We start from the raw sequence: 20,846 nt of genomic DNA, 5'->3' as shown, positions 1-20,846 counted from the left end.
CAACTTGCGACATCTGCTATATGCAGTTGATCTATATGGGGTTACTAAATATGGAGGGGGGGGGGGGGGTGAAGGGGTATAGCCAATGTCCACGTGGAAACGTGAAATAAATATTTGAGAAAAAAAACAATCACATCTATATTTAAAAATCAACGAAATCTGTTTTTCATTTTCAAGAATTTTCAAACTTTCCTATCATGCTTGTTCTGCGTATTTGACAATAAAGAGTTTGAGCTGCCTGATTTTTTTTAAATACTTGTTAGTGTGAACACAATGGTAGAATTTGTGGTTTTTGAAGATGATGAAAATGAAATTGCTACGGAAGTAAATAGTATAGCAATTTGGTGTCAGAGAACGAATCACAAAGCAGTTTGTGAAGATTTATCAGGTTGTTCAAGGGCTTCTCGATAAGTTACCAAATATCCTATGTACAGTGCTGGAAAGAAAAAATTATAGGAGGTTGTGTCCAAGATACGACCGCATTGTTGACGTAGAACTACGCTGTTATTTTATATAAGTCGCTTGTTTATACCTTCGGATATTATTCTATAATGCTGTGAAATTTTAGAAACAACTGCTTAGTAGAATAATCTCTGAAATGATTTTTTCATTGTAGAATCAGTTGACGATAATTGATTGATGATTCATTCTTGCCCTCGCAAAACAATCTTATGTCGCAATTTATTTCATGTCAATCCATTGAAAATTTACCTCGAAGGCTATTCCGGTGGCCTTTTTCGAAATTGACATACACTCGGCTACAGTCGATTATATACATGTTGCACCAGCACCATTATTCCATATCTCATAATTACATCAATATATCTTTGGCACCGCATGTAAACAACAACAATGACAACACTTGCAAGTATCAAATATCATGCTACATGTTATTTAGTATTGCCTCAAAGGAATCGCACCTCTAGATATCGTTCGTACAAACTAAGCGTAAACCAAGCGCCAAACAAGCGTTCACCATAGCATGCATACAGAGCCATACATTGGTGGCTTGAAACTACTAGCAATATAAACATTTCTCATCATGTTGCGCTATTCTCAAAAGAAACGCTTCTGTTAATATTACTGGCTTCGAAAAGAGTTGCATTACTTTCTCATGCTCGAGAGAAGCGCAGCTGTCACCCTTAGTGGAGGAAGTTTTGCTACTGGTAAGCGAAACCTTATCACATACAAAATTCCAGAACATTTACTTTCTTACCTCGAAAACAGTAGCAATGCTTCATTATGATCAATATTAGCGCAAATGCAGTCCTAGTTGAAGGCAGTTTTGCGACTGGCACGCGAACCCAAATAACTTATAACATTCCAGTAAGTCATTCAAGATGCTTGATATTCCCAAATAATTTTTTGGTGCACAACCTTAACGTCTACTTCGCCATAACGTCAGTTTAATGCCTTGATGCATTCTCAAAGGCACCAACGAAGCCCTTATGAAGACGGAAAATAAACAATGTTAACTGCTTGGAAAAATACTGATTTATGCCACACAGCTTGTACTCTGTTGTAACACCCATCGATGTGAATTCGCTGATGAGTTTGTCAAGAGCGACCGCCTTCACCACCAGCGGGGGGAGCTTGATTTTGGTTGCTGTCTGGGCGTTTACATTTTCGATCGACGCGCCGAAATCGCCTACTTCGCTGTTGTTCGGTGCGGTGTCACATTTGCGAAGGCTCGGTTCAGTGCGAGCGCTTTTCACTGCACCAACACCGCGTGCATCATTAGATGACGCTTACCTCGAAATTTTATTGCCACTGGCAATGCGTTCGTTTTCTGCAGGGCTCGAGCCTGCCTTCCACTTCTTCTTGCTCATCGCACACTACGCGAAGCGTGCAATTTATGATGCGTAAAGAAGAACACACGATACGAATAACGCGAAAAACGAACCGAAAAATCAAACGACGATTCCCAAGTTGGATTACCACTGGTGGGGTCCAAACTTAGACTGAAGCGCAGCGAAAGCAAAGTGAACTGGATTACTCAACAGTCCGAATGAAAGTTTGCCTTCTTTCTTTCTTTCTTTGTTTTTAAGAGGCTTTAAACTTTGCAGTTCATTCGCCTCTAACAAGTTTGCCTCAGCGAGATCCACTGTTCATACTCTAGGCAAGTATTCCCCTTCATTCTTCTTCTTTTCCTTTGTTCACGGAGACTTTAAATCCTACGATTTCCCCTCCGTTGGTCGTCGATAAGTTGCTCGTTATTGATATCTCTGCTCGGGAAAGCACACAAATGGACAGAACAAATGTATGGGAAAATAGAAACACTTAAAGTTTTCATGAATTTTAACCATTTACTAACCAGGGGATTATATTGTATGGCATATTAAACAAATCTTAGGGAATTTCCGATTCGTTTAGTATGTAAATCGCCAAAATCCGTTCACGGCAAAAATAGTTATTAACGCTAACTTTATTTCATAAAAACGTGACCTGTTTTCTGATTTGACACCCTTAATGAAAGACGTAGTTCTACGTCAAAAGTATCCAGCATTACGCAAAATACTTTTTCATCATTTTTTTTTTTTTGGAAAATGAACGTATTTCTTACAATGGAAAGAATGTAGCCATTCATTTTCAAATTTATGTAAAACAAGCCATTCATTTTTAAATTTATATAAAACTCCAACTCATTGGATTGTTTCATCCAGTATTGTGCATAAATGCTCTATGGGGTTGGGGTCTACGGACTGGGTTTGACCACTCAAGCATTTTAATCTCTTTGGACTGAAAATAGCGCACCTTCAAGGTGTGCTTGGGATCATTGTCCTGTTGGAAGATATAGCTTTTATATTCATTTTCCTGAGTGACGGCTTTAAGTTTTCCTTCAAGACATTGACGTAGGACGAGATTGTCCACCCCATTCCAAGAAAAACAACCCCTCACAAGAAACGATTCTCCGCCGTGCTTAACTGTTGCTTGAGTGGGCTAGATAGCTCAGACTTCAGACTGTTTGATATATTGACATTGACCTATTGACATTCTTTGTTTTAAAGAGGCTTCAAACTTTTCAGTTCATTCGCCTCTAGATCCTTGAACTCCTAATTTCTTATTCGCGTGAGTGGAAAAGTCATTTGAAACAGTCCCTTCTGAGAAATAAAATCTAACATTAAATAAATTTGAAATGGACTAAGGGTGCAATCTAGGTGTTTACTTGGTAATTTTTAATAAAAAAAATTTCAGGTATATCCACGTTGTCAACAGGGGAAGGGGGTCTGGTCAATGTACATGCTTGTCCACGGAGGGGGAGGGGGGAGTCTAAAATCGTGCATTTTGTGTCCACGTGGTATGTGGACAGCCCCTTGGGTGAATTTTCGACTTTAAAAAAACTCAAACTTTGACCGCTTGACGCCACTCTCCCTTGAGTCCGATTGAGTAACCTTTAGAAATTCGGGAGGACCATTTTCATTGGCACCTATAGTGTTCATCACAGTCAATTCTAAAACAATTCTCTAATTCTCACCATAACTTACGGCCGTCCATTCCGTTCCCTCTTCATCTGTCAAGTCTCAAGTCCGTTTCACCAAGGGTCAATACTCGCAGGTGTGAATTTGCACATCTATCAAGATTGATAGAAATTGTGTAGAATGTATATTATAATGAACCCTACAGCACCCTACTGGATATAGACAAACAAGCCAAATTGTTAATATAAAAAACCAAATCCGATAAAATGATAATAGATAATAGATAGACAAACCACTAACACCTATCTTTCGCGTGTTTCTTCCTCCCCCCAACAGGTACTTGCTGGCCGGGTTGGCCACCGGTTCGATCATCGTGTTCCACATCGACTTCAACCGCTGGCATCACGAGTACCAGCAGCGCTACTGAAACCCGTCCCTCGAGTACGTCTCGATGACGAGCGAGGGCGCTGCGTTGCTGGGGTATCATCATCCGCGGCAACCCAGCGGTGATCGCGGTGATCACGGCGATCCATCCACGAGCGGATCGCTCGTGGTGGCGTTTTAGTTGGCCACCACTAGTAAGTAGCTAGACAGAGTGAAGAAGGTGCGGTTGAGCAGGTGATGCAATGATGTGAAGCCAAATTCTCGTTGAAGAAGCGTGTGCGTGTGCGAAAAAAGAGAGAGAGCGATTGTTACCTATTAAAAGTAGAGCTATTGAACCGCGAGCACATATTACTTAGACAAAACAGCTGCTACCTTTAATATACATACTTAGAGAAATTACGCTTTGGATCGCGTAAAACAACAATAGAGGGGACGCTTCGGTGGGTTGGGGAATGCTTTATGGCGCAATTCGAGCTTGCTGAAAAGAAGAGAAGCGTAACAGAGAGACGCTAAAGGAACCTTAGTGTGGTAGCGACAAACAAATGGAAACAATGCCAAACTTAATGTATTCACAAGTGAATTCCAGAGCGAGCGAGAGTGAGGGAAAACAAAAGTAAAATAAATATTCTAATTCGTTAGCTTCAGGCAAACTTTTATCGCATTTATCGTAGGGAAGAAGCAAATCGAAGAAAATCCACCACCATACTACTTTACTAGAGGAGATTCCCTGGTTCCGCCAGAAGAAGAGAAAAAAAAGAAAAACCGTGTATGCCAAATGTTAAATTTTAATCAATAACACAAACGAGACAAACCAAGAGAAAGTAAAGGTAAAAATTTTAAGCTCACACACATACAGTTTTTCCCCCGAGATTTCAGCAGCTAAAACAACAACAGCAAACAAAAAGACGAAAAGTAACGAATGTGAATTAATTAATACTTCTGAGGTTATCCGTCCGTAAATATTTATATTAACCTTAACGCAAAATGAATACAAGTATTTTAGAAGAGAACATCAAGCAACACTAAACCGCTGCACTTTTTACATGCCACTCTTGGAACTAAATCTTGCGTTGCTTTTAACTTTTAAGAAGCGGAAAAACAGACGCGGTAGCAGAGGACAGTGAAAAAAAATAACTACTAGTATACTTATTAGATGACAGATAAACATAAAACATTCACGTGCCAAGCATTTTTCCTTTGTCTAGAGTCCTCTACTTAGAGAATATAGATTTAGAAAAGCAAGAAAAAAAAACTTACATTACACACGGTACCAAAACGCAAAGAAGTATGGTAAAGAACGCCACCAATCCAAATTTGGGTTATGAAACTCCCCCGATTTGACAGCACTTTTCCATCGGACGGAATAGGCGAAACAAACGTAGTAGGCGTTGAACATGTCATTTTCCGTCCAATTCGTTTTGCTATGTTTTTAGCCCCGAGACGCAAAGAAGACACACCGTTTTTTCAGTGTTCCCGTCAATGTTCGCGTTCGCGCTCGCCGAGTTCCAGAAGGCTTGTTAACACATTAAGGACCGGAAAGAAATTGGCAAGACATACATCTGGGACCGCACGTTTTGACTTGTGTGAAGTTAGCGGATAAAAGTTTTTGTTGCGTGCAAGTTTCTGTTCAACGTCTTGTTGGATTTACACCCCTATTCTGCATTTCGATCGAGTCGAAATATTTCGAACGACTTGATAAAATTCCATTCTGTATTTCGTTCGAGTTGTTTTTGCATTTCGTTCGATCTGTTTCTCTTCAAACATTGAATGGGCAAAACGTTCGAAATAGGGAATGCGAAATTAAAACTCGAACGAAATAACGGTTTCGAACGAAATGTAAATCCGTCGGAATACAGAATAGGGCTGTTAATGAACAATTATTTCAGTTGAAATAAATTAAGTGTTTATTAAGTAACAACCTTCAGAATCATGCTCATTAGATAGAGAATTTAATCATTCATCATTCCACATAATTCTTTTTTTTTCTTGATCGTGACAGAAAAAAGTTATAGACTGAAACGTGAGCTTGGGTCAATATAGGGAAAATATACAGAATTTTGAAAAACAAAAAAAAAAATCGAATAGAGTTATCGAAGCTATTCAATAGAGAAATATGTTACCTATCGTCCAGCCACAATTTTATTAATCGAAAAAGGGTCTGAGAAAAGTTATAGGCCAAGTTGTATGGGAGAAATCAATTAATTTAAAGAAAATTTGAAAAAACCCAAAACACATTCTCGAGATAGTACTCATTCGATATAGGATACTTTTATCTATCATTAGCAAAACATCCATTGGTCGGAAAAGGATCTAAGAAAAGTTATAGCCCAAAACTTATATAACTTGTATGGGAGAAATTAATTAATTTAAAGAAAGTTGTTAATTAACGAGTGGACTGTAATTTTTCACGCTTAACAACCATGCAAACGAAGACACACTCGTATCCCTTAACAGGGGCTAGCCTTCTTCCAGTCTTTTCGCACCTTGCAATTGGAAGATCCCCCATAAACTGACCAGCACACGGAGGGTTGAGTCTAAAGCATCACACGCAATTTTTTGTTACCTTGCGAACAATAGAACGGGTTCCTAAAATCCCGAATTGTCGACGAATCCGCCAGCAAAGCAGATGGTCCAATGTGAAGGTTCTCACGGTGTACTGTCTCAATCAAGCGTTGAACGATTCCATCCTTATTTGGCAAGATCCACGTATGCTTAACTCCATAAGGCAGACTTGAATGTCGCAGCCGTCCGCCGACGCGAATCATACTATCGTCCAATAATGGCACTGGGAAACCGTTCAGAGATTCTCCAAATGGCCACCTTCTCCATCGCATTCCTGCAAAAACGCAAGACGTATGCCAGAGCTCGTTGCAGCTTTCTAAAAGACTCGAACTTGTGGAACACCGGGTAGAAGCTCTGGAACCATTGTCTGATATTCCATTGATAAACAATGGGCTGTTCCACCAAAGATCATTATTCTTAAGAACGTCAGAAGTTTGGCCACGCTACACTGGACCGGCTGGATTTTCCAGCGTATTCACATACCTCCACTTAAATTGTGTACTGTTAGAGTTTGTCTCACTAACCCGGTTTCGTACAAACACTTCTAAACGTTCCGGGTTTTTCCTCAGCCAAGCTAGCACCACTGGATTGTCCGACCACAAAGATATATATCTCGAAAGGACAGCTTTATTGCAGCCAACAGTCTCTTCACCAATCTGTGTAACAAAAGCGCTGCTAAAAGCTCCTTTCTTGGAATGGTCAACACTGTTTTCGGGACGATCTTCGATTTGGCACATAACAACTTCACTACAGCAGCTATATCAGGTATTATTGACCTGACGTACACACAGGCACCGTAGGCCTCCAAAGTTGCATCAGCAGCTCCAGTAATCACAACACGACGAGGAATTTGGAGATTGCTAACACCACTTAAAGCACTTGAGAATTCATCACACTTCTCCTTCAAATGACCCGTGAGCTCTTCGTCCCATCCCAATTCTTCCTTCCATATGGCTTTTATCAGAAGTAATAAGAATTACCGGCGCCATAAGACCCAAGGGTCGGACATTCTCGACACGAGCGACAGCACTTGCCGCTTAGTTACACTGTTTTCACACACCGTTGAGACGGAAACGAACTGCATAACATCCAGAGCGATGTTCCACATTAATCAGAATGTTTTAATCACCTCATTTAAACCAGTTTCGTCAATGCTGACAAGTTCATCCTGATCGCCTTCCGGAATCCGTTTCAGCAACTCAGGATGATCAGAAGCCCATTTATGCAGATGAAATCCACCTGCCTTGAGTAAACTTACGCAACTCGTTGTAGTCCGGGAGTTCACCGTGCTTGATGATAGACTCCCACGTGTGATGCACATCATTGTGTAATGCAGCGGCCAATAGATGTATCACGAAATCCTCTCCTACTTCATTAAAGTATCGCTCCAGGAACTTAAGACCATCCACATGCTTACTGCCTTCATCAACCAGCGGAGTCTACATGGCTCTTTTTCGTCATGCGCTTAAGATTCAGCAGATCGTGAATGTGTGAATCGATAGCGTGACGCTTATTTTCGAACCTCTCTTCCAAGACCTTCCGCGCGTGGGCATGATTGCCTTCGTTGATTGTCTTACCATCGATTAAACCCGCTGCCTTACCGACCAGAGACTTGTCTAAATGGTATAACTTAACCGCTGGCGGATCTGGACCCTTATCCACAAGATCCTTGAACATGGCCTAGAGCTTTGGCCAGCTCTCATAATGGCCGACAAATGTGGGAATTGGTATGCGAAGCGGTTGATGGATTATGACCGGCGACTAACCGGGTTGATGACCATTTTTCGGGTTCATGGCCGCAGCGGCTGCCGGTATAACTGCAGTGTTCCTGGTAAGCTGATCCTCAAACAAAATAGCAACAGAATCGTGTAGGATATCGAACTCCTCGTATTGCTGTTCGTGTTGTTCGTAGTCATTGACCGAAACCTCATTAAATTATGAATGTTGTGGGCATCGTTAAAATCTCTCCGTGCTGCCTCCAACTTCTTCAGATAAACCTTAATTTCAGCTTCCGTCAGCTGGACTACTTTCTCTTCATTTGGGCGAATTATATTTAAAATACAAGTCACCTTACCTTTAGCCACAACGGCAAAGAACTCTTTGCATGTTCTCTATTGAGACCAACTTTTCCGTTAACTTTAGCTGCTTCTTTTCCTTCTTACTTGAGGGAGTGGAGGAATTTTTGATTAGACTGCCCAAGTGCAGAACTAGTTATAGATGTTCTGGTTTGCTGCTGCTTCGAAACACTATTTTCCGACATGCTACACTATGCTCGGTGGTGGTTGGGAACACAGCCAAGTCTATGCTCACGCAACGATTCTGTTAACGGACACAGTGGAATAACCGGAACACCAGCTTTGTGATGATCAACTTCACTTAATAGAGCTTCCAATCAACTTTACTTAATTGAGCACTTAATTGCTCGAATAGACAATTTTGTTCAATTTTGAGTCACTTCTCAAAATGGCGACAGCAAACCATGAATTCAACTTCACAAAAAATGTGACGTCGCTCTAGCACTTAATTTTAATGGCGGTTATAAATGCGTATACCTTTACCTTTACAAATTTCCGACAATTTCGGAATTCGAAACCATTTCTTCACTTCTGATCCGGAACAGTCAGAGAGTCATTCCACTGCACTCAATCCGGCTCGAAGGACCAAAGTATGTTCCTTAACAAACGAGTGGACTGTAATTTTTGACGCTTAACATTTGTCCTTCCAGGGTTGCCAATAATAATTTTCAAAAAACTGGAAGATCGCTCTTTAAAAAACTGGAAGAAAACTGGATCCTGTAAAACCGTTTTATTTTAAAAAGATTGCCTTTAAAATGATGTTTACCCATTCCCACGATTGGGAAATAAAATCTACTTTGAAGCTTCGTGTCGTATTCATTCATTCATATTCATATAAGTCGAGGAGATCAAAATGATGTTATCCACTACTCGAACATTACTGTAAAACAATATTTGAGGATCTTTCTATCTAGAAAATACGGTTTCATTTGGGTAAAACTTGAAAAATCTCGTATTTTTTGCTTCATGTCCATCATGTCCTTCATGACATGTCATGTCCAGATTAATTAGGGTGCATAGGGACACGGAATTTAACTCCAATGTTCTGTTCTTTTTCTACTAACGCGAATTTTGATTTTTTGATAGTGTTCTGTTTGACCATATTCGTTGCTATCTTTTTCTCACTTACGGAGAACGTAGGATAAGAAAAATAAATCTTCGGTTCGACGTTCTTGCGTTGTTTTGTTTCGGCTCCCATTTGTTAGCATTTGAATACGGACATGGAAAATTGCAACGAATAGGAACTCAAACAAAACACGCAAAACTGTCATACAGACGTCTCCGTGCACTAATTTATGCAGTGATCTATGTATCAAAATTTTTCCTCGAGTCCCATAATATTATTTCCATACTAAAAAGAGCACATTCAATACCAAAGCAACGCTGCTCAAGTATTACTATGGTATTGAAATTATAAAATATTGGAATTGAAAAGCTATTTCTCTCTAATTTTGATATTATTCTTTAGTATTTTACTTTTATATCAGACTTGTCCAAACTAAATTTGGGTATCAAGATCAAAACGAGGTATCTTTAGGTATTTCCTCCTGGTCGAGAATATACTTTTGGAAAAATATCCACAGTATACACACTTGCTAAATGTGCTTATGTATTTTATGCAAATTCTGCATTTTTTTCTTCTTCGAAATATGAATCAAATAGGAGAGTTTAGATCATGCGTAATATTAATGCTATTTAGAACTAAAAATCCTTTGAGAGACCATTAAACACTAATATCTCATTGATGTAAACGAGGACAAGATTACTTGGGTTTTATGTTCAAATCAATCAAAGTCAATGGAACTCATTGACACTAAGGTCTTCTGAAATTTAAAATGATTTGGAGGGCCTATAACATTTGATGATTATATAAACTCAAAGCCAGCATAGCACACGGGCTCTATGAACCTATTTGGGCAAGACTATGAACTTTGCTAGTTGAAATGGTAGTTCAATTAGTCTCAACTAGGAGGACCTAGAAATTCGGAAGTGTAAGCAAGTAAAAAATAACACTGAGTTGAGTGTGAAATAAAAGAAAGATCAATCCAAGGTAAACACAAATTGGATCGGACGAACGATAAATGTAAAAAAAAACTAAATTAGGAAGCGTGAGTGAGGGATATTGTTTATGCATTTTAAACTTATTTTACATAAAATGGGTAAAACTGAAGCTGAAACATATAAAAAACTGGAAGTTAAGACCGGAGGGGTCAATTCGGGTTTTTTAAAAAACTCAAGTGTTTCCTTTGACGGTCGAAACAGAAGTGAAGTTCTTTATTCTGTCTTAATTCTAGGTTTACATAAATTGCTTATGCTAGCATCGACTCGTAGTTGTTGAAATGTAGTTTTGCTGAAGTTGGGGATCCCTACGATGTAGAATATTATTTCTCCGTTAGTGACGACTGATGCGGTTGCAAACTGCAAGGCTTCATCTATTAGGTGTTGGTGAACTCCTTGTATTTCCAGCTTGGTTGTGATTTCTTCAGTTTCTTCTGGGGTTAACAATTTGTTATTTACAATATTCAATTTTGAAAATATAATTGCATTCCTAATGGCTTCGATTTCATCATTTATTAGATCTAAATTGAACATAATTTTTAGTGAATCTAATTCTTTGTTTATTTCATTGAAGTTTTGAGAATCTAGGGAAGTTATGTCATTCAAATAGTTGGTCAGATTTGCAATGCTTATCTGTATTTTTTCATTGATTTCTATTTGGTCATTATTATTGTCAACAAGTTGATTTATTGAAATATTTATTGCTCTAAGATCGTCTGAATCAGGGGATCCAGCCATCCATTTCCATGCTCTGCCTAAAGCATCCCATCTTCTGACTCTATTGGTTTTTAAAGGTTTAACCTGCGCTAAGTTATTTTTTAAGGTTTCAATTCTGTGTACTAAAGTAGGGTTTGGATTATTTTTTTCATTAACAACTTGTTCCAAACGCGACACAGTTTTCTGTATAAAGGTAACATTTATGGTATGTATAATTTTTGTGTGTCCTTCTAATATTCTTCCGTCTCTTAATTTTACAACTGCTATAGGGTTTTTATCGAGGTTGTGGATCTGGAGGGATGCAAGGACACGTGGTATGCTGGAATGAAAAGAATAGGTGCGATTTTTAAAGGAATGATTAGGGATTCACCGGATATGCTTTATTTGGAATGTTTGTATTCTTTATATTTGATTTGTGTATGTTTTGATTTTTTTCATTTCTCACAGTTACTCTTTGATTTGATTGAACATGATGTCTTTTGAAGAGTGGTTTATGTTTACTTTTAAAAACCTTATCTTTTACAAAAATTTCCTGTCCTATTTCCAACTCTGGTGGATGTTGTCTATTTTTATTATGTGTTTCTAGATGTTTTTCTTGTTTTTCTTTTAATTGGACAATGACTTCATCATACCGTTTGTTTCTTATTTCATCTAGCTCTTCGATCGAGACGGGTTTATTTGTTATGCCAAAAAGTATTTCTTTGGGTGTTTTTCCGGTGGTGGAGTGGATTGTTTCATTGTATTTGTTCACGGAAATCGTCATCAATCTACTGCAAGGGTATGTGGGGTTTAAGGATTTTTGAATACGATATAATTCAGTAATTGTTGAATGGAACCGTTCGACTTGTCCATTAACTTCGGATTTATTGCTGGGTGTCACATAAGCTCGAATATTGAGATCTAACATTATGCCTCTGATTTCCGGCGATAAAAACGCTTTCTCATTGTCTGTTATTACAGAAGAAGGAATAATATTAGATGTTATAGTTTCTTCGAATGCTCGGCGAATGTGAACGACATGGCGTGATTTAATAGGTATCATTCTACCAAATTTGGAAAATTTGTCAATGCTAGACAAAAAGTAATTATTGTCAATCTGATAAATATCTATGTGAATGATATCGTATGGGTGGCTTGGAATAGGAGTTTCCTGGATATGGATTTTTAGGGGGTGTCTGTCGTATTTTGTCACGTTACAAGTATCACAAGTCCGTATGAATTTTTTTACCTTGGCAGAGAGCTGTGGAAAATAGTATTCACGCAGAATTTGTTTCTTGTTTTCATCGATACCTCGATGGGCTCTTTCGTGGATTTTTTCAATTATTCTGTTCGTCTGTCTCGATTACGTCAGTTAGCATGTTTTGAGTGAATCGAATTTTTAACAGATTTGCTCTACTAAAGTATTTCTTGTATACTTCTTGAAGTTGTCCGAGAATATTTTCAGATGTGTATAATCCAATAAGTTTACTGGGGGTGAAGAACTCTTTCATAATAGCAGTCAAAGTCTGTTCTGTGAATTGAGTTCGTTTTATCAAAATTCTTTTGTAACCTGGAAAGGGTGTTATCACTGTCGTTTCAGGATTTGTATTGGTTTGTTCAATGATAATTTGATGTCGGAATGCATTAAGTGGAGCTTCGGTTGAGATTATATAGTTACTGTCGTCGTCCTCCGCCGAATGTTGCGTTGGAGTGAGAGAATTTATTTGAATTCGACTTAGGGCATCTGCAACTACATTTGTCCGTCCGGGTTTGTATATGATCTGGTAGTCGTGTTCTTCCAAAAACGACTTCCAACGTTTGAATTTAGCGTTTGTATTTTTTGATGATAAAGAGAAAGTAATTGGTTGATGATCTGTAATGACTATGAACTTTTGACCGTATATATAGTTTCTGAAGACTTTCAGAGCCCAGTAGATGGCGAGCATTTCTTTTTCCGTGGCTGAAAAGTTTTCCTCAGATTTGTTTAGAGTCCTAGAAGCAAAGTGAATCGGTTTATCTTTTCCTATTTCGCCTTGGCTGAGAACTGCTCCGATAGCGTAATTGGAAGCATCTGTTGTAATTAAAAATGGTTTGTTAAAATTTGGATATGTTAAGATGTCACTGGAAGTTAATATAGTTTTTAGTTTTTCGAAAGCTCCTTTCTCTGTATCTTCAAAGTTAACTTTTTTATTTGATGATGGGTCTCTCTCCCCTCTGAAGAGATTTGTAAGAGGTTTGGCTATTTTAGCGAAATCTTTTACAAATCTTCTGTAATAGCCAATTAGTCCTAGAAATCCTCTTAATTCCTTAATCGTTTTTGGTTTAGGCCATTTTTCTATTGCTTCGATTTTCTTAGGGTTCGGTTTTATTCCTTTTTCAGTGATTACGTATCCCAGAAATTCAACTGATTTTTTCAAAAATTCCGATTTGTCGGGTTGTACTTTCAAATTTGCTTCTTGTAATATTTCCAAGATAATTTTTAAATTCATTGTAGCTTCTTCCAATGTTTTTCCAAAGACAACAACATCATCCATGTACACATAGCATATTTTGCCGATGTGTTCACGTAATACGTCGTCCATTGCTCTTTGAAAAATCGCTGGAGCGTTTTTTAACCCAAATGGCATACGAACAAATTCGTATTTGCCATGGTTTACTGAGAATGCTGTTTTTTCGATATCTCTGGGGTTCATCTTTATTTGATGGAACCCAGAGGCTAGGTCCAAAGTAGTGAAATAGCGGTTTCCACCAAGTTGATCGAGTATATTCGAGATTTCGGGCATCGGATATTTATCTGATATTGTCTACTGGTTTAGTTTTCTGTAGTCTATGACGGGTCTAAATTTCGATTTGCCTGATGCATCCATCTTTTTTGGAACAATCCAAACTGGTGCATTCCAAGGGGATCTGGATGGTCTAATAATCCCTTCATTTAATAGTTTAGAAATTTGTGCACTGACTTCTTCCTTATATGCGACGGGATAAGGGTATGATTTTTGGTAAATTGGAATATCGTCTTCCGTACGTATATAGCATTCTACGTTCGTTGTACACGATAACCGATTATCTGGATTGTGGAAAACTTGTTTTATTGAATTCACAATAGGAAGGAGTGCATTTTTCTCATCTTCAGACAAATGTGAGGTTCTAATGTTGGAGGTAAGATTGACATGATTTATTTTTCGTGCGTTAGGGGTAGGAAAATAGAAATGTAAGGGAACGTTGAAAATTATGTCGTTACCGAAAACTTGAAGGATTGATGAATTAGATATGAGATTGAAATTCTTTCCAAATATGAATTCGGTTCCTATCAAACCATCAAAGAATGTGTGAAAATCGAATATTAAAAATTCTGAGGACTCATTTCTTATGGGTTCAAATAATGAAAGATGTACCATTTCGGAAATAACACCTTTACCGGTTACTCCCTTAACAGGTTCATCAGGAATTTTAAATATAGGTTTACCAGAGTGGTATGCCCACCTTTTTGAAATCAGGTTTACATTTGCGCCACAGTCAATGAGAAGTTTTATTTCTCCTTTTGTCGTGGGAATTTTTATGTAAGGAAGAGGTGAGATTTTAGTTTTCAATCGAACCATTTGCTCACCCATTCCTGATCGTTCTCTAAAAAATTAACATTGTTATCTTTTTCGTCTTCTGGATGCTCTAATAGTTCTTGTTGTTCTAGTATAACAGATTCTTCGGTGTAAAGATCGGGATCTTCAAATTCAGTGCATTCTTCATTTGGAATGTCCTCGAGTTGATGTGCAACTCGTTTTGTTGGTGGGTTATTGGCTTGCATGGAATCTGATGATTGTCTAGCAATTTTAAAATTTGGTCTATTTCCGTAATTTATCATACGGGATTGAAGCGATCTGTCTACATCCATTGGTTCGGGTTTGGGTTGTTGTTGGAAAAATGTTCTATTGGGAGCAAACACATTAGGCTGTGCTCGGAAAGGAATTTGCTGTTGGTTTTGAAATTGATATGGCTGTTTATTCTGAATGTGAGTTTGGAAAGGATATGGGTTTCTAAAATTCGCTGGAGGATGTTGAAAGTTGTTCCTGGGAGGAGGGAGCGGCACATGTCTAGTTGTGGGAATTGGTTTTGGTGGTGCTACTGGAATATTTCCTCGAGGCGCTGGCACTGGGGTCAAAGGGTACGATTTGAAGGGTGCATTACGAGCGTTTAAATTTAAAAACTCCACGCAGTAGTGGTACGCCGATGCAAGAGATTGGGGTTTGTAATTTTTGCAGAATAAAGATAATGGTTCCCCTAGACCTCGAATAAACGTATCTAGGGCCATCATGTTATATAACTTGATTAGAGCAACTTCATGCCCTTTCCATGCCTCATCAGTAGAGATGGCTGAACTTATAAGCGTAATCATTTCACGCACTCTACTGTAATAAGTTTCTATAGATTCGTGTTGTTTTCTAATCATCGCTTTTAATTGATTATCGAGTGTCATGAGATCACGTTTGTCAGCATAATACAAACGTAAGACCTCTTTGATTTCATTCCAGTCATTTGGTGTGTTGTTTGAAACCAAAATGTCATTTGCCTCGTTTTTGATTTTTCGTCTCACGGTTTTTAGAATCAGGTGGTATTCATAGCTATTTCGAAAGTCACTAAAAAGTTCAAGGCAATCTTCTACGTCGAGAATCCAGGTGGATAATTCTCGCGCATTTCCATTGAAATCTGGCAAGTTATTTACTATGTTGGGAATTTTTCCTCTGTCCAAGAAGCTAACAGAGGTGTCAATAGAATATCTCTGCGTTGCCTGAGGCTGTTCGGGAGCAGAAGGTGCGTTCCCTAAAAATAGGCGTGCAGGATGTATGATTGGGTTTTGATTTTCCATTTTATATTTAAAAAAAAAAAATAATAAATAAAAAAAAATTATAAATACTTCACTTTCACTTTTACTCCTTAACTTAGTTTCTTTCAGGTGAATACTCACAATAGCAGAAGCAGGGTTTGCATTTTCCTGTCGGTGGCAGCGATGCAACTTCTTTGGCCACAATGCGGGTAGCGGGTTGTCCTTCCTAGTGCGCCTAGTCGCCGTGTCCCACAGCCTCAAGTCGACTGGTTTAACAGTGAGTAGAGTTGAATCCGGACTCTGGGTTCCTTATCGGTGGCTCAAGACGGCTTCGTGATTAAACACTTATACAATTACTAGAAAAAGGTCCCTATTCGGGCGCCAGTTAAGACCGGAGGGGTCAATTCGGGTTTTTTAAAAAACTCAAGTGTTTCCTTTGACGGTCGAAACAGAAGTGAAGTTCTTTATTCTGTCTTAATTCTAGGTTTACATAAATTGCTTATGCTAGCATTCGCGCGCCTATCGCGGGTCTGATTCCTTGAAATATAAACAAAACAATCTTGCGCTGTTGACGGGCTGGTTTCCTGGAAATCGAACGCTGTGTTTAGATATCGTTATACCGCATGATTCGTTTGGTGTGGCAAATGATGATTCGGATGTTAACTTGGATAATATTTGAAAAAACTGGAAGATTTTAGGGTTTAACTGTTTGACTGGATCGAGTGAAAAAAAACTGGAAGAATCCAGTTCAAACTGGAACATTTGCAACGCTGTTTCCTCCTCGCCTCGTGCGGCTGCAGTTTCTTGCTGTCATGATGGTACTGCGTGCAGCGATGTGTTAATAAATTCAGCTGGTTGCATTTGTTGATGCACTGAGAGAAATTTATTCGAGGCGAACGGCTCGAACAGGTTTTGCTGTCTTTGAAAAAACTCTGAAATCTATTTTCTCATTTCTTCCCGATAATTTGTTCTACTACATCGAGATACAAATTTCTCTGTAAAACATTCCGTCTAAATACATCAAGCTTCAAAGTGATTTATATCCCATCTTCATGCGTTGATATTTCACGATTTCAAAGCATTTCAGAAATCGCCTAAAAATTTCGACTTCGCACTCTTCGCACTTCAATTTTCTTCTCGAGTGTAAAAAAATTGTATTTCAATTTTCGTTAAATTTATTAATTTCCCTCCTACAACTTTGTATGCATTTTGGCCCATAACTTTTCTTAGACTCTTTTCCGGTCAACGAAAATTTGGCTGAAGATGGACGAAAATATTCTCTATCCAATGAGTATTATCTCAAAAATGTGTTTTGGGTCCTTTCAAATAACTTTTTATTTCAATTTTCTTTAAAATAATAAATTTCACGCATGCCACTTGGCCTATAACTTTTCTCAGACCCTTTTTCGATTAATAAAATTGTGTCTAGAAGATAGGTAAAATATTTCTCTATCAAATAACTTCGATAACTCTATTCGAACAACTTTTTTTTTTATTTTCAAAATTCACGTTTCAGTCTATAACATTTCCTGTCACGATCAAGTAAAAAAAATCTCATCCATCCGTCATGAAATGACTGAGCAATAAGCGTTTGAAATTGGACATTTTTCACGATGCGATCGATATTCGTTTTTCAATTTGTACCCCAATATGTTTCCGAAAGACGTAATCCTACGTCAAAAAAGAATTATGTGGAAAGAAGAATGATTCAATTCTCTATTTAATGAGCATGATTTGATAAATTGATAAACAATCAGTTGAATTCAACTGAAATAATTCATTGTTCATTAAATCTAGCAAGACGTTGAACAGAAACTTGCACGCAATAAATACTTTTGTCCGCTACATTCACACAAGTCCGTAAAGAAGGAACGCAAAAACGAGAAAACCCGTGAACGGTCCGTAAAATGTTAACAAAAAAAAACTACATGCTCAAAGTGCTCAGTTTATTACTCAACGGAAATGCAACGTGTGCAATTTTTCCATTTTCGGAGCAAAACGCAAGAAAAACTTACGACAGAGACAGCAGATAGTTCAGAAAGAGAGACAGCAATCGGACGCGTTGAAATTGGAGCTCAGGTTGGAATCCTGGCTAAATTAAAATGCTGTGAGCTAATATTCATGCTGGCAAAGCTTTCCCCGTTTATTGTGTACTTAAAGGGCACGGAACTAGTCCTTCCCAAAAATACAGATTTCGTCCGTCATTTCGCTCAGTACATTCCTGCCTAAGAACAGCTATACTTAACCTAAAAGACTTCGAGTTCGTTCTGTTCAACACGAAAGGCAAACCCTAGACTGAAGAGTGGTTATTTCTTTGAGAAGACAGTAAAAGTACTTAATAGTTTTTACGTTCGCATTTCATTAATCCTTAGGTTGTGGTGTTGGTGTACATTTAGTGGAGCAAAATTAGATTAATCCGAGGAAACACATTAGGGCATTTTGCTGTGGAAATTAGCTAGTTTATGAATGAAGAAGACAAGAGGCAAACAATGAGTAGGGAATGCTTGTTTTGAATTGTGTTTTGTGTACTTTGCACTATGCACATATACACGCTACTAATATGAGAATAATAATGCACTTTAGGTAAGTAAAGATAGAAACAAACAAACAAAAAACAAAAAGCGCATCGCCCACAAAAAAAAGAAAGCAAAAACGTAGTTCATATTTCAAGAAATTTAAAGACAAAAACCTAGCAAAGAGTAGACTATTTGTCCCTCAACGTTAAACTGCTTCATTTTTGCTGACTAACAGAAGTACGTCGGCTGCAATTTTAAGTCAAACGATTCCGACGAGGTATCCAAGAGAAAACTTTAAGCCAGCTTATGAGAAGGAGAAAGAAATATTACGCGTAAATCAAAGACAAAACCAATATAATAGATAAGCAAACAACAGGATAGTGAACCAGCGATGTTCTCAAATTACTTTCTAAAATTAAAGCTATTCAAAATTCAAGCAAAACAAAAGGGAAGCCCTGTTGAAACTTGTTTCAACAGCCGCCAAACGTTGTAGTCATATTCACACACACACATAAACTTCAAACAAGCATACACTCCCACGCATACACACACACACGCGCGTACACAATTAATAAGCTAGAAACATAAAATAAAATATATTTTGTGAAATATTATTGCTACCTTACTTTAATGGAAGATGGATAAAAACGAGACACCCGCATTTGCAACAAAAGAAAAGCAGATTAGGCAAATGCAGATTAATTATTGCCGAATAAAGTAATTATTAAACAATCTAATAATGAGAAATCGAGAGTAAAGAAAATAGAAGTACTTAAGGGGAAACACGGCGGCAGTGGTGAAAGATTACATTATTATCTTCTAGATTTATCGATGAAATGATGTATTGGTCAAAAGAAAGAGAGGAAAACCCACAGCTAAAGTGAAAATAGAATTGTAAAAAATACCCTCTAAACAAACAAACACACACACACACACTGAAAAGAAAAAAATCAAAGAAGCATTGTTACTAAGCCCAATTTATTGTACAATAAATTAAATAAAATTAAGCTGGTTAGTGGCAGCTGGTTGTGATCCGAACACGCCCCTCTCGATATTGAATACTGATACTCCACTTACCCCGTACATGGAAATTTATATGTTTGGGCAAATTTATCTAAAAAGATAATTTTAAATTAATTTCTTTGAAAGCTAATGTCCTTGCATTGTCTTTGATTCCTATGTACGTCCATCAAAACCTTTTTTAAATTTTTTTTTTTTTTTTTGCTGCATCATCATATTTTTACATTTCAACAAAACAGTTCAAACGCAAACACAACCACTTATTTACAAAGCCACATTAGTTCTGACAAATGTCACACAATTCCGTTTGAACTCATTCACACTAGCTTCTTTCATTTGTACCGGTAGCATATTATAAAGCCTTATCCCTTTGTAGAACAGTGAATTCTGAGTGCTTGCTAGCAGAAACGATGCCGTACGGATGTTATTAGCAGATCTTGTACTATATCGGTAGATGTCCCTTCCTCTTATTATCCTGGACGTCAAGTATGCTGGAGCTGAACCTTTTGCAATTTTGTGTATCAGTAGTAGCGTGAGATACGTCACGCGTTGCTTTACTGAGAGCCATTGGAGTGTTCGAAGCATCAACAGAACGGGAGTCCTTCGATCGCATTGCAGGATTATACGCATGATCTTGTTTTGGATTTTCTGGAGGCGACGCATTTGCTGATCATTGGCGAGATACAAGATTGATGGGCAGAAATCTATGTGCGGTGATATCAGGGCTTTGTACAAGTGAATCAAACTCCACTGCGATAAATCTTTCTTTAGTCGACAGAGAACTCCAAACTTCTTCGCAATCTTTTTCACTGTGTGGTCAATATGGGTTTTGAAGCTTAGTTTATCATCTATTATAACACCTAAGTATTTAATTTCACAAACACGTTCTAACAAACGATTATCAATCGTCACATTCACACTTTCACTATACACTGACTTATTGCTAATTAACATGTATTTTGTTTTGTCAATGTTCAGCTTCAATTTCTTAAATTTCAGCCATTTGGCCAAGTTTGAAAGATCACAGTTCAATTTTTCAGTAGCAGCAATAGCATTGTCGGAAGAAATGTATATCACAGTATCGTCGGCAAATAGGTTTATATCACAGTGCTTTAGTATTCTCTTTAAGTCGTTAATATATAAAATAAACAAAATAGGACCTAACACACTGCCTTGAGGCACACCAATATTTGTCTCTTTGGTATTGGATATCACAGAATTGTACTTGGTCCTTTGAGTTCGACTGTCAAGGTAGGATACAAAGCATTGTAGAACAGTGTCAGTAATACCATACTTT

At 37.9% G+C, this 20,846-nt stretch overlaps 1 protein-coding gene across 24 annotated transcripts in view; it reads left to right on the top strand.

Moving 5' to 3' along the window:
* The window catches only part of LOC129762521 (neurobeachin), a 250,072-nt gene extending 230,536 nt beyond the window's left edge, over positions 1–19,536 (top strand). For all 24 annotated transcript variants that reach the window (XM_055760855.1, XM_055760856.1, XM_055760843.1 and 21 more), the window contains one exon: positions 3,756–19,536. In XM_055760855.1, the coding sequence (XP_055616830.1) occupies positions 3,756–3,846 (91 nt within the window). In that variant the 3' untranslated portion in view covers positions 3,847–19,536. The remainder of the gene's footprint in view (positions 1–3,755) is intronic.
* Positions 19,537–20,846: the final 1,310 nt, after the last annotated feature.

The sequence above is a fragment of the Toxorhynchites rutilus genome, chromosome 1 (assembly GCF_029784135.1).
Source record: "Toxorhynchites rutilus septentrionalis strain SRP chromosome 1, ASM2978413v1, whole genome shotgun sequence".
NCBI lineage: Eukaryota > Metazoa > Arthropoda > Insecta > Diptera > Culicidae > Toxorhynchites > Toxorhynchites rutilus.
The sequence above is the reverse complement of the archived record's forward strand: the minus strand, read 5'-3'. Positions and strand labels throughout refer to the sequence as shown.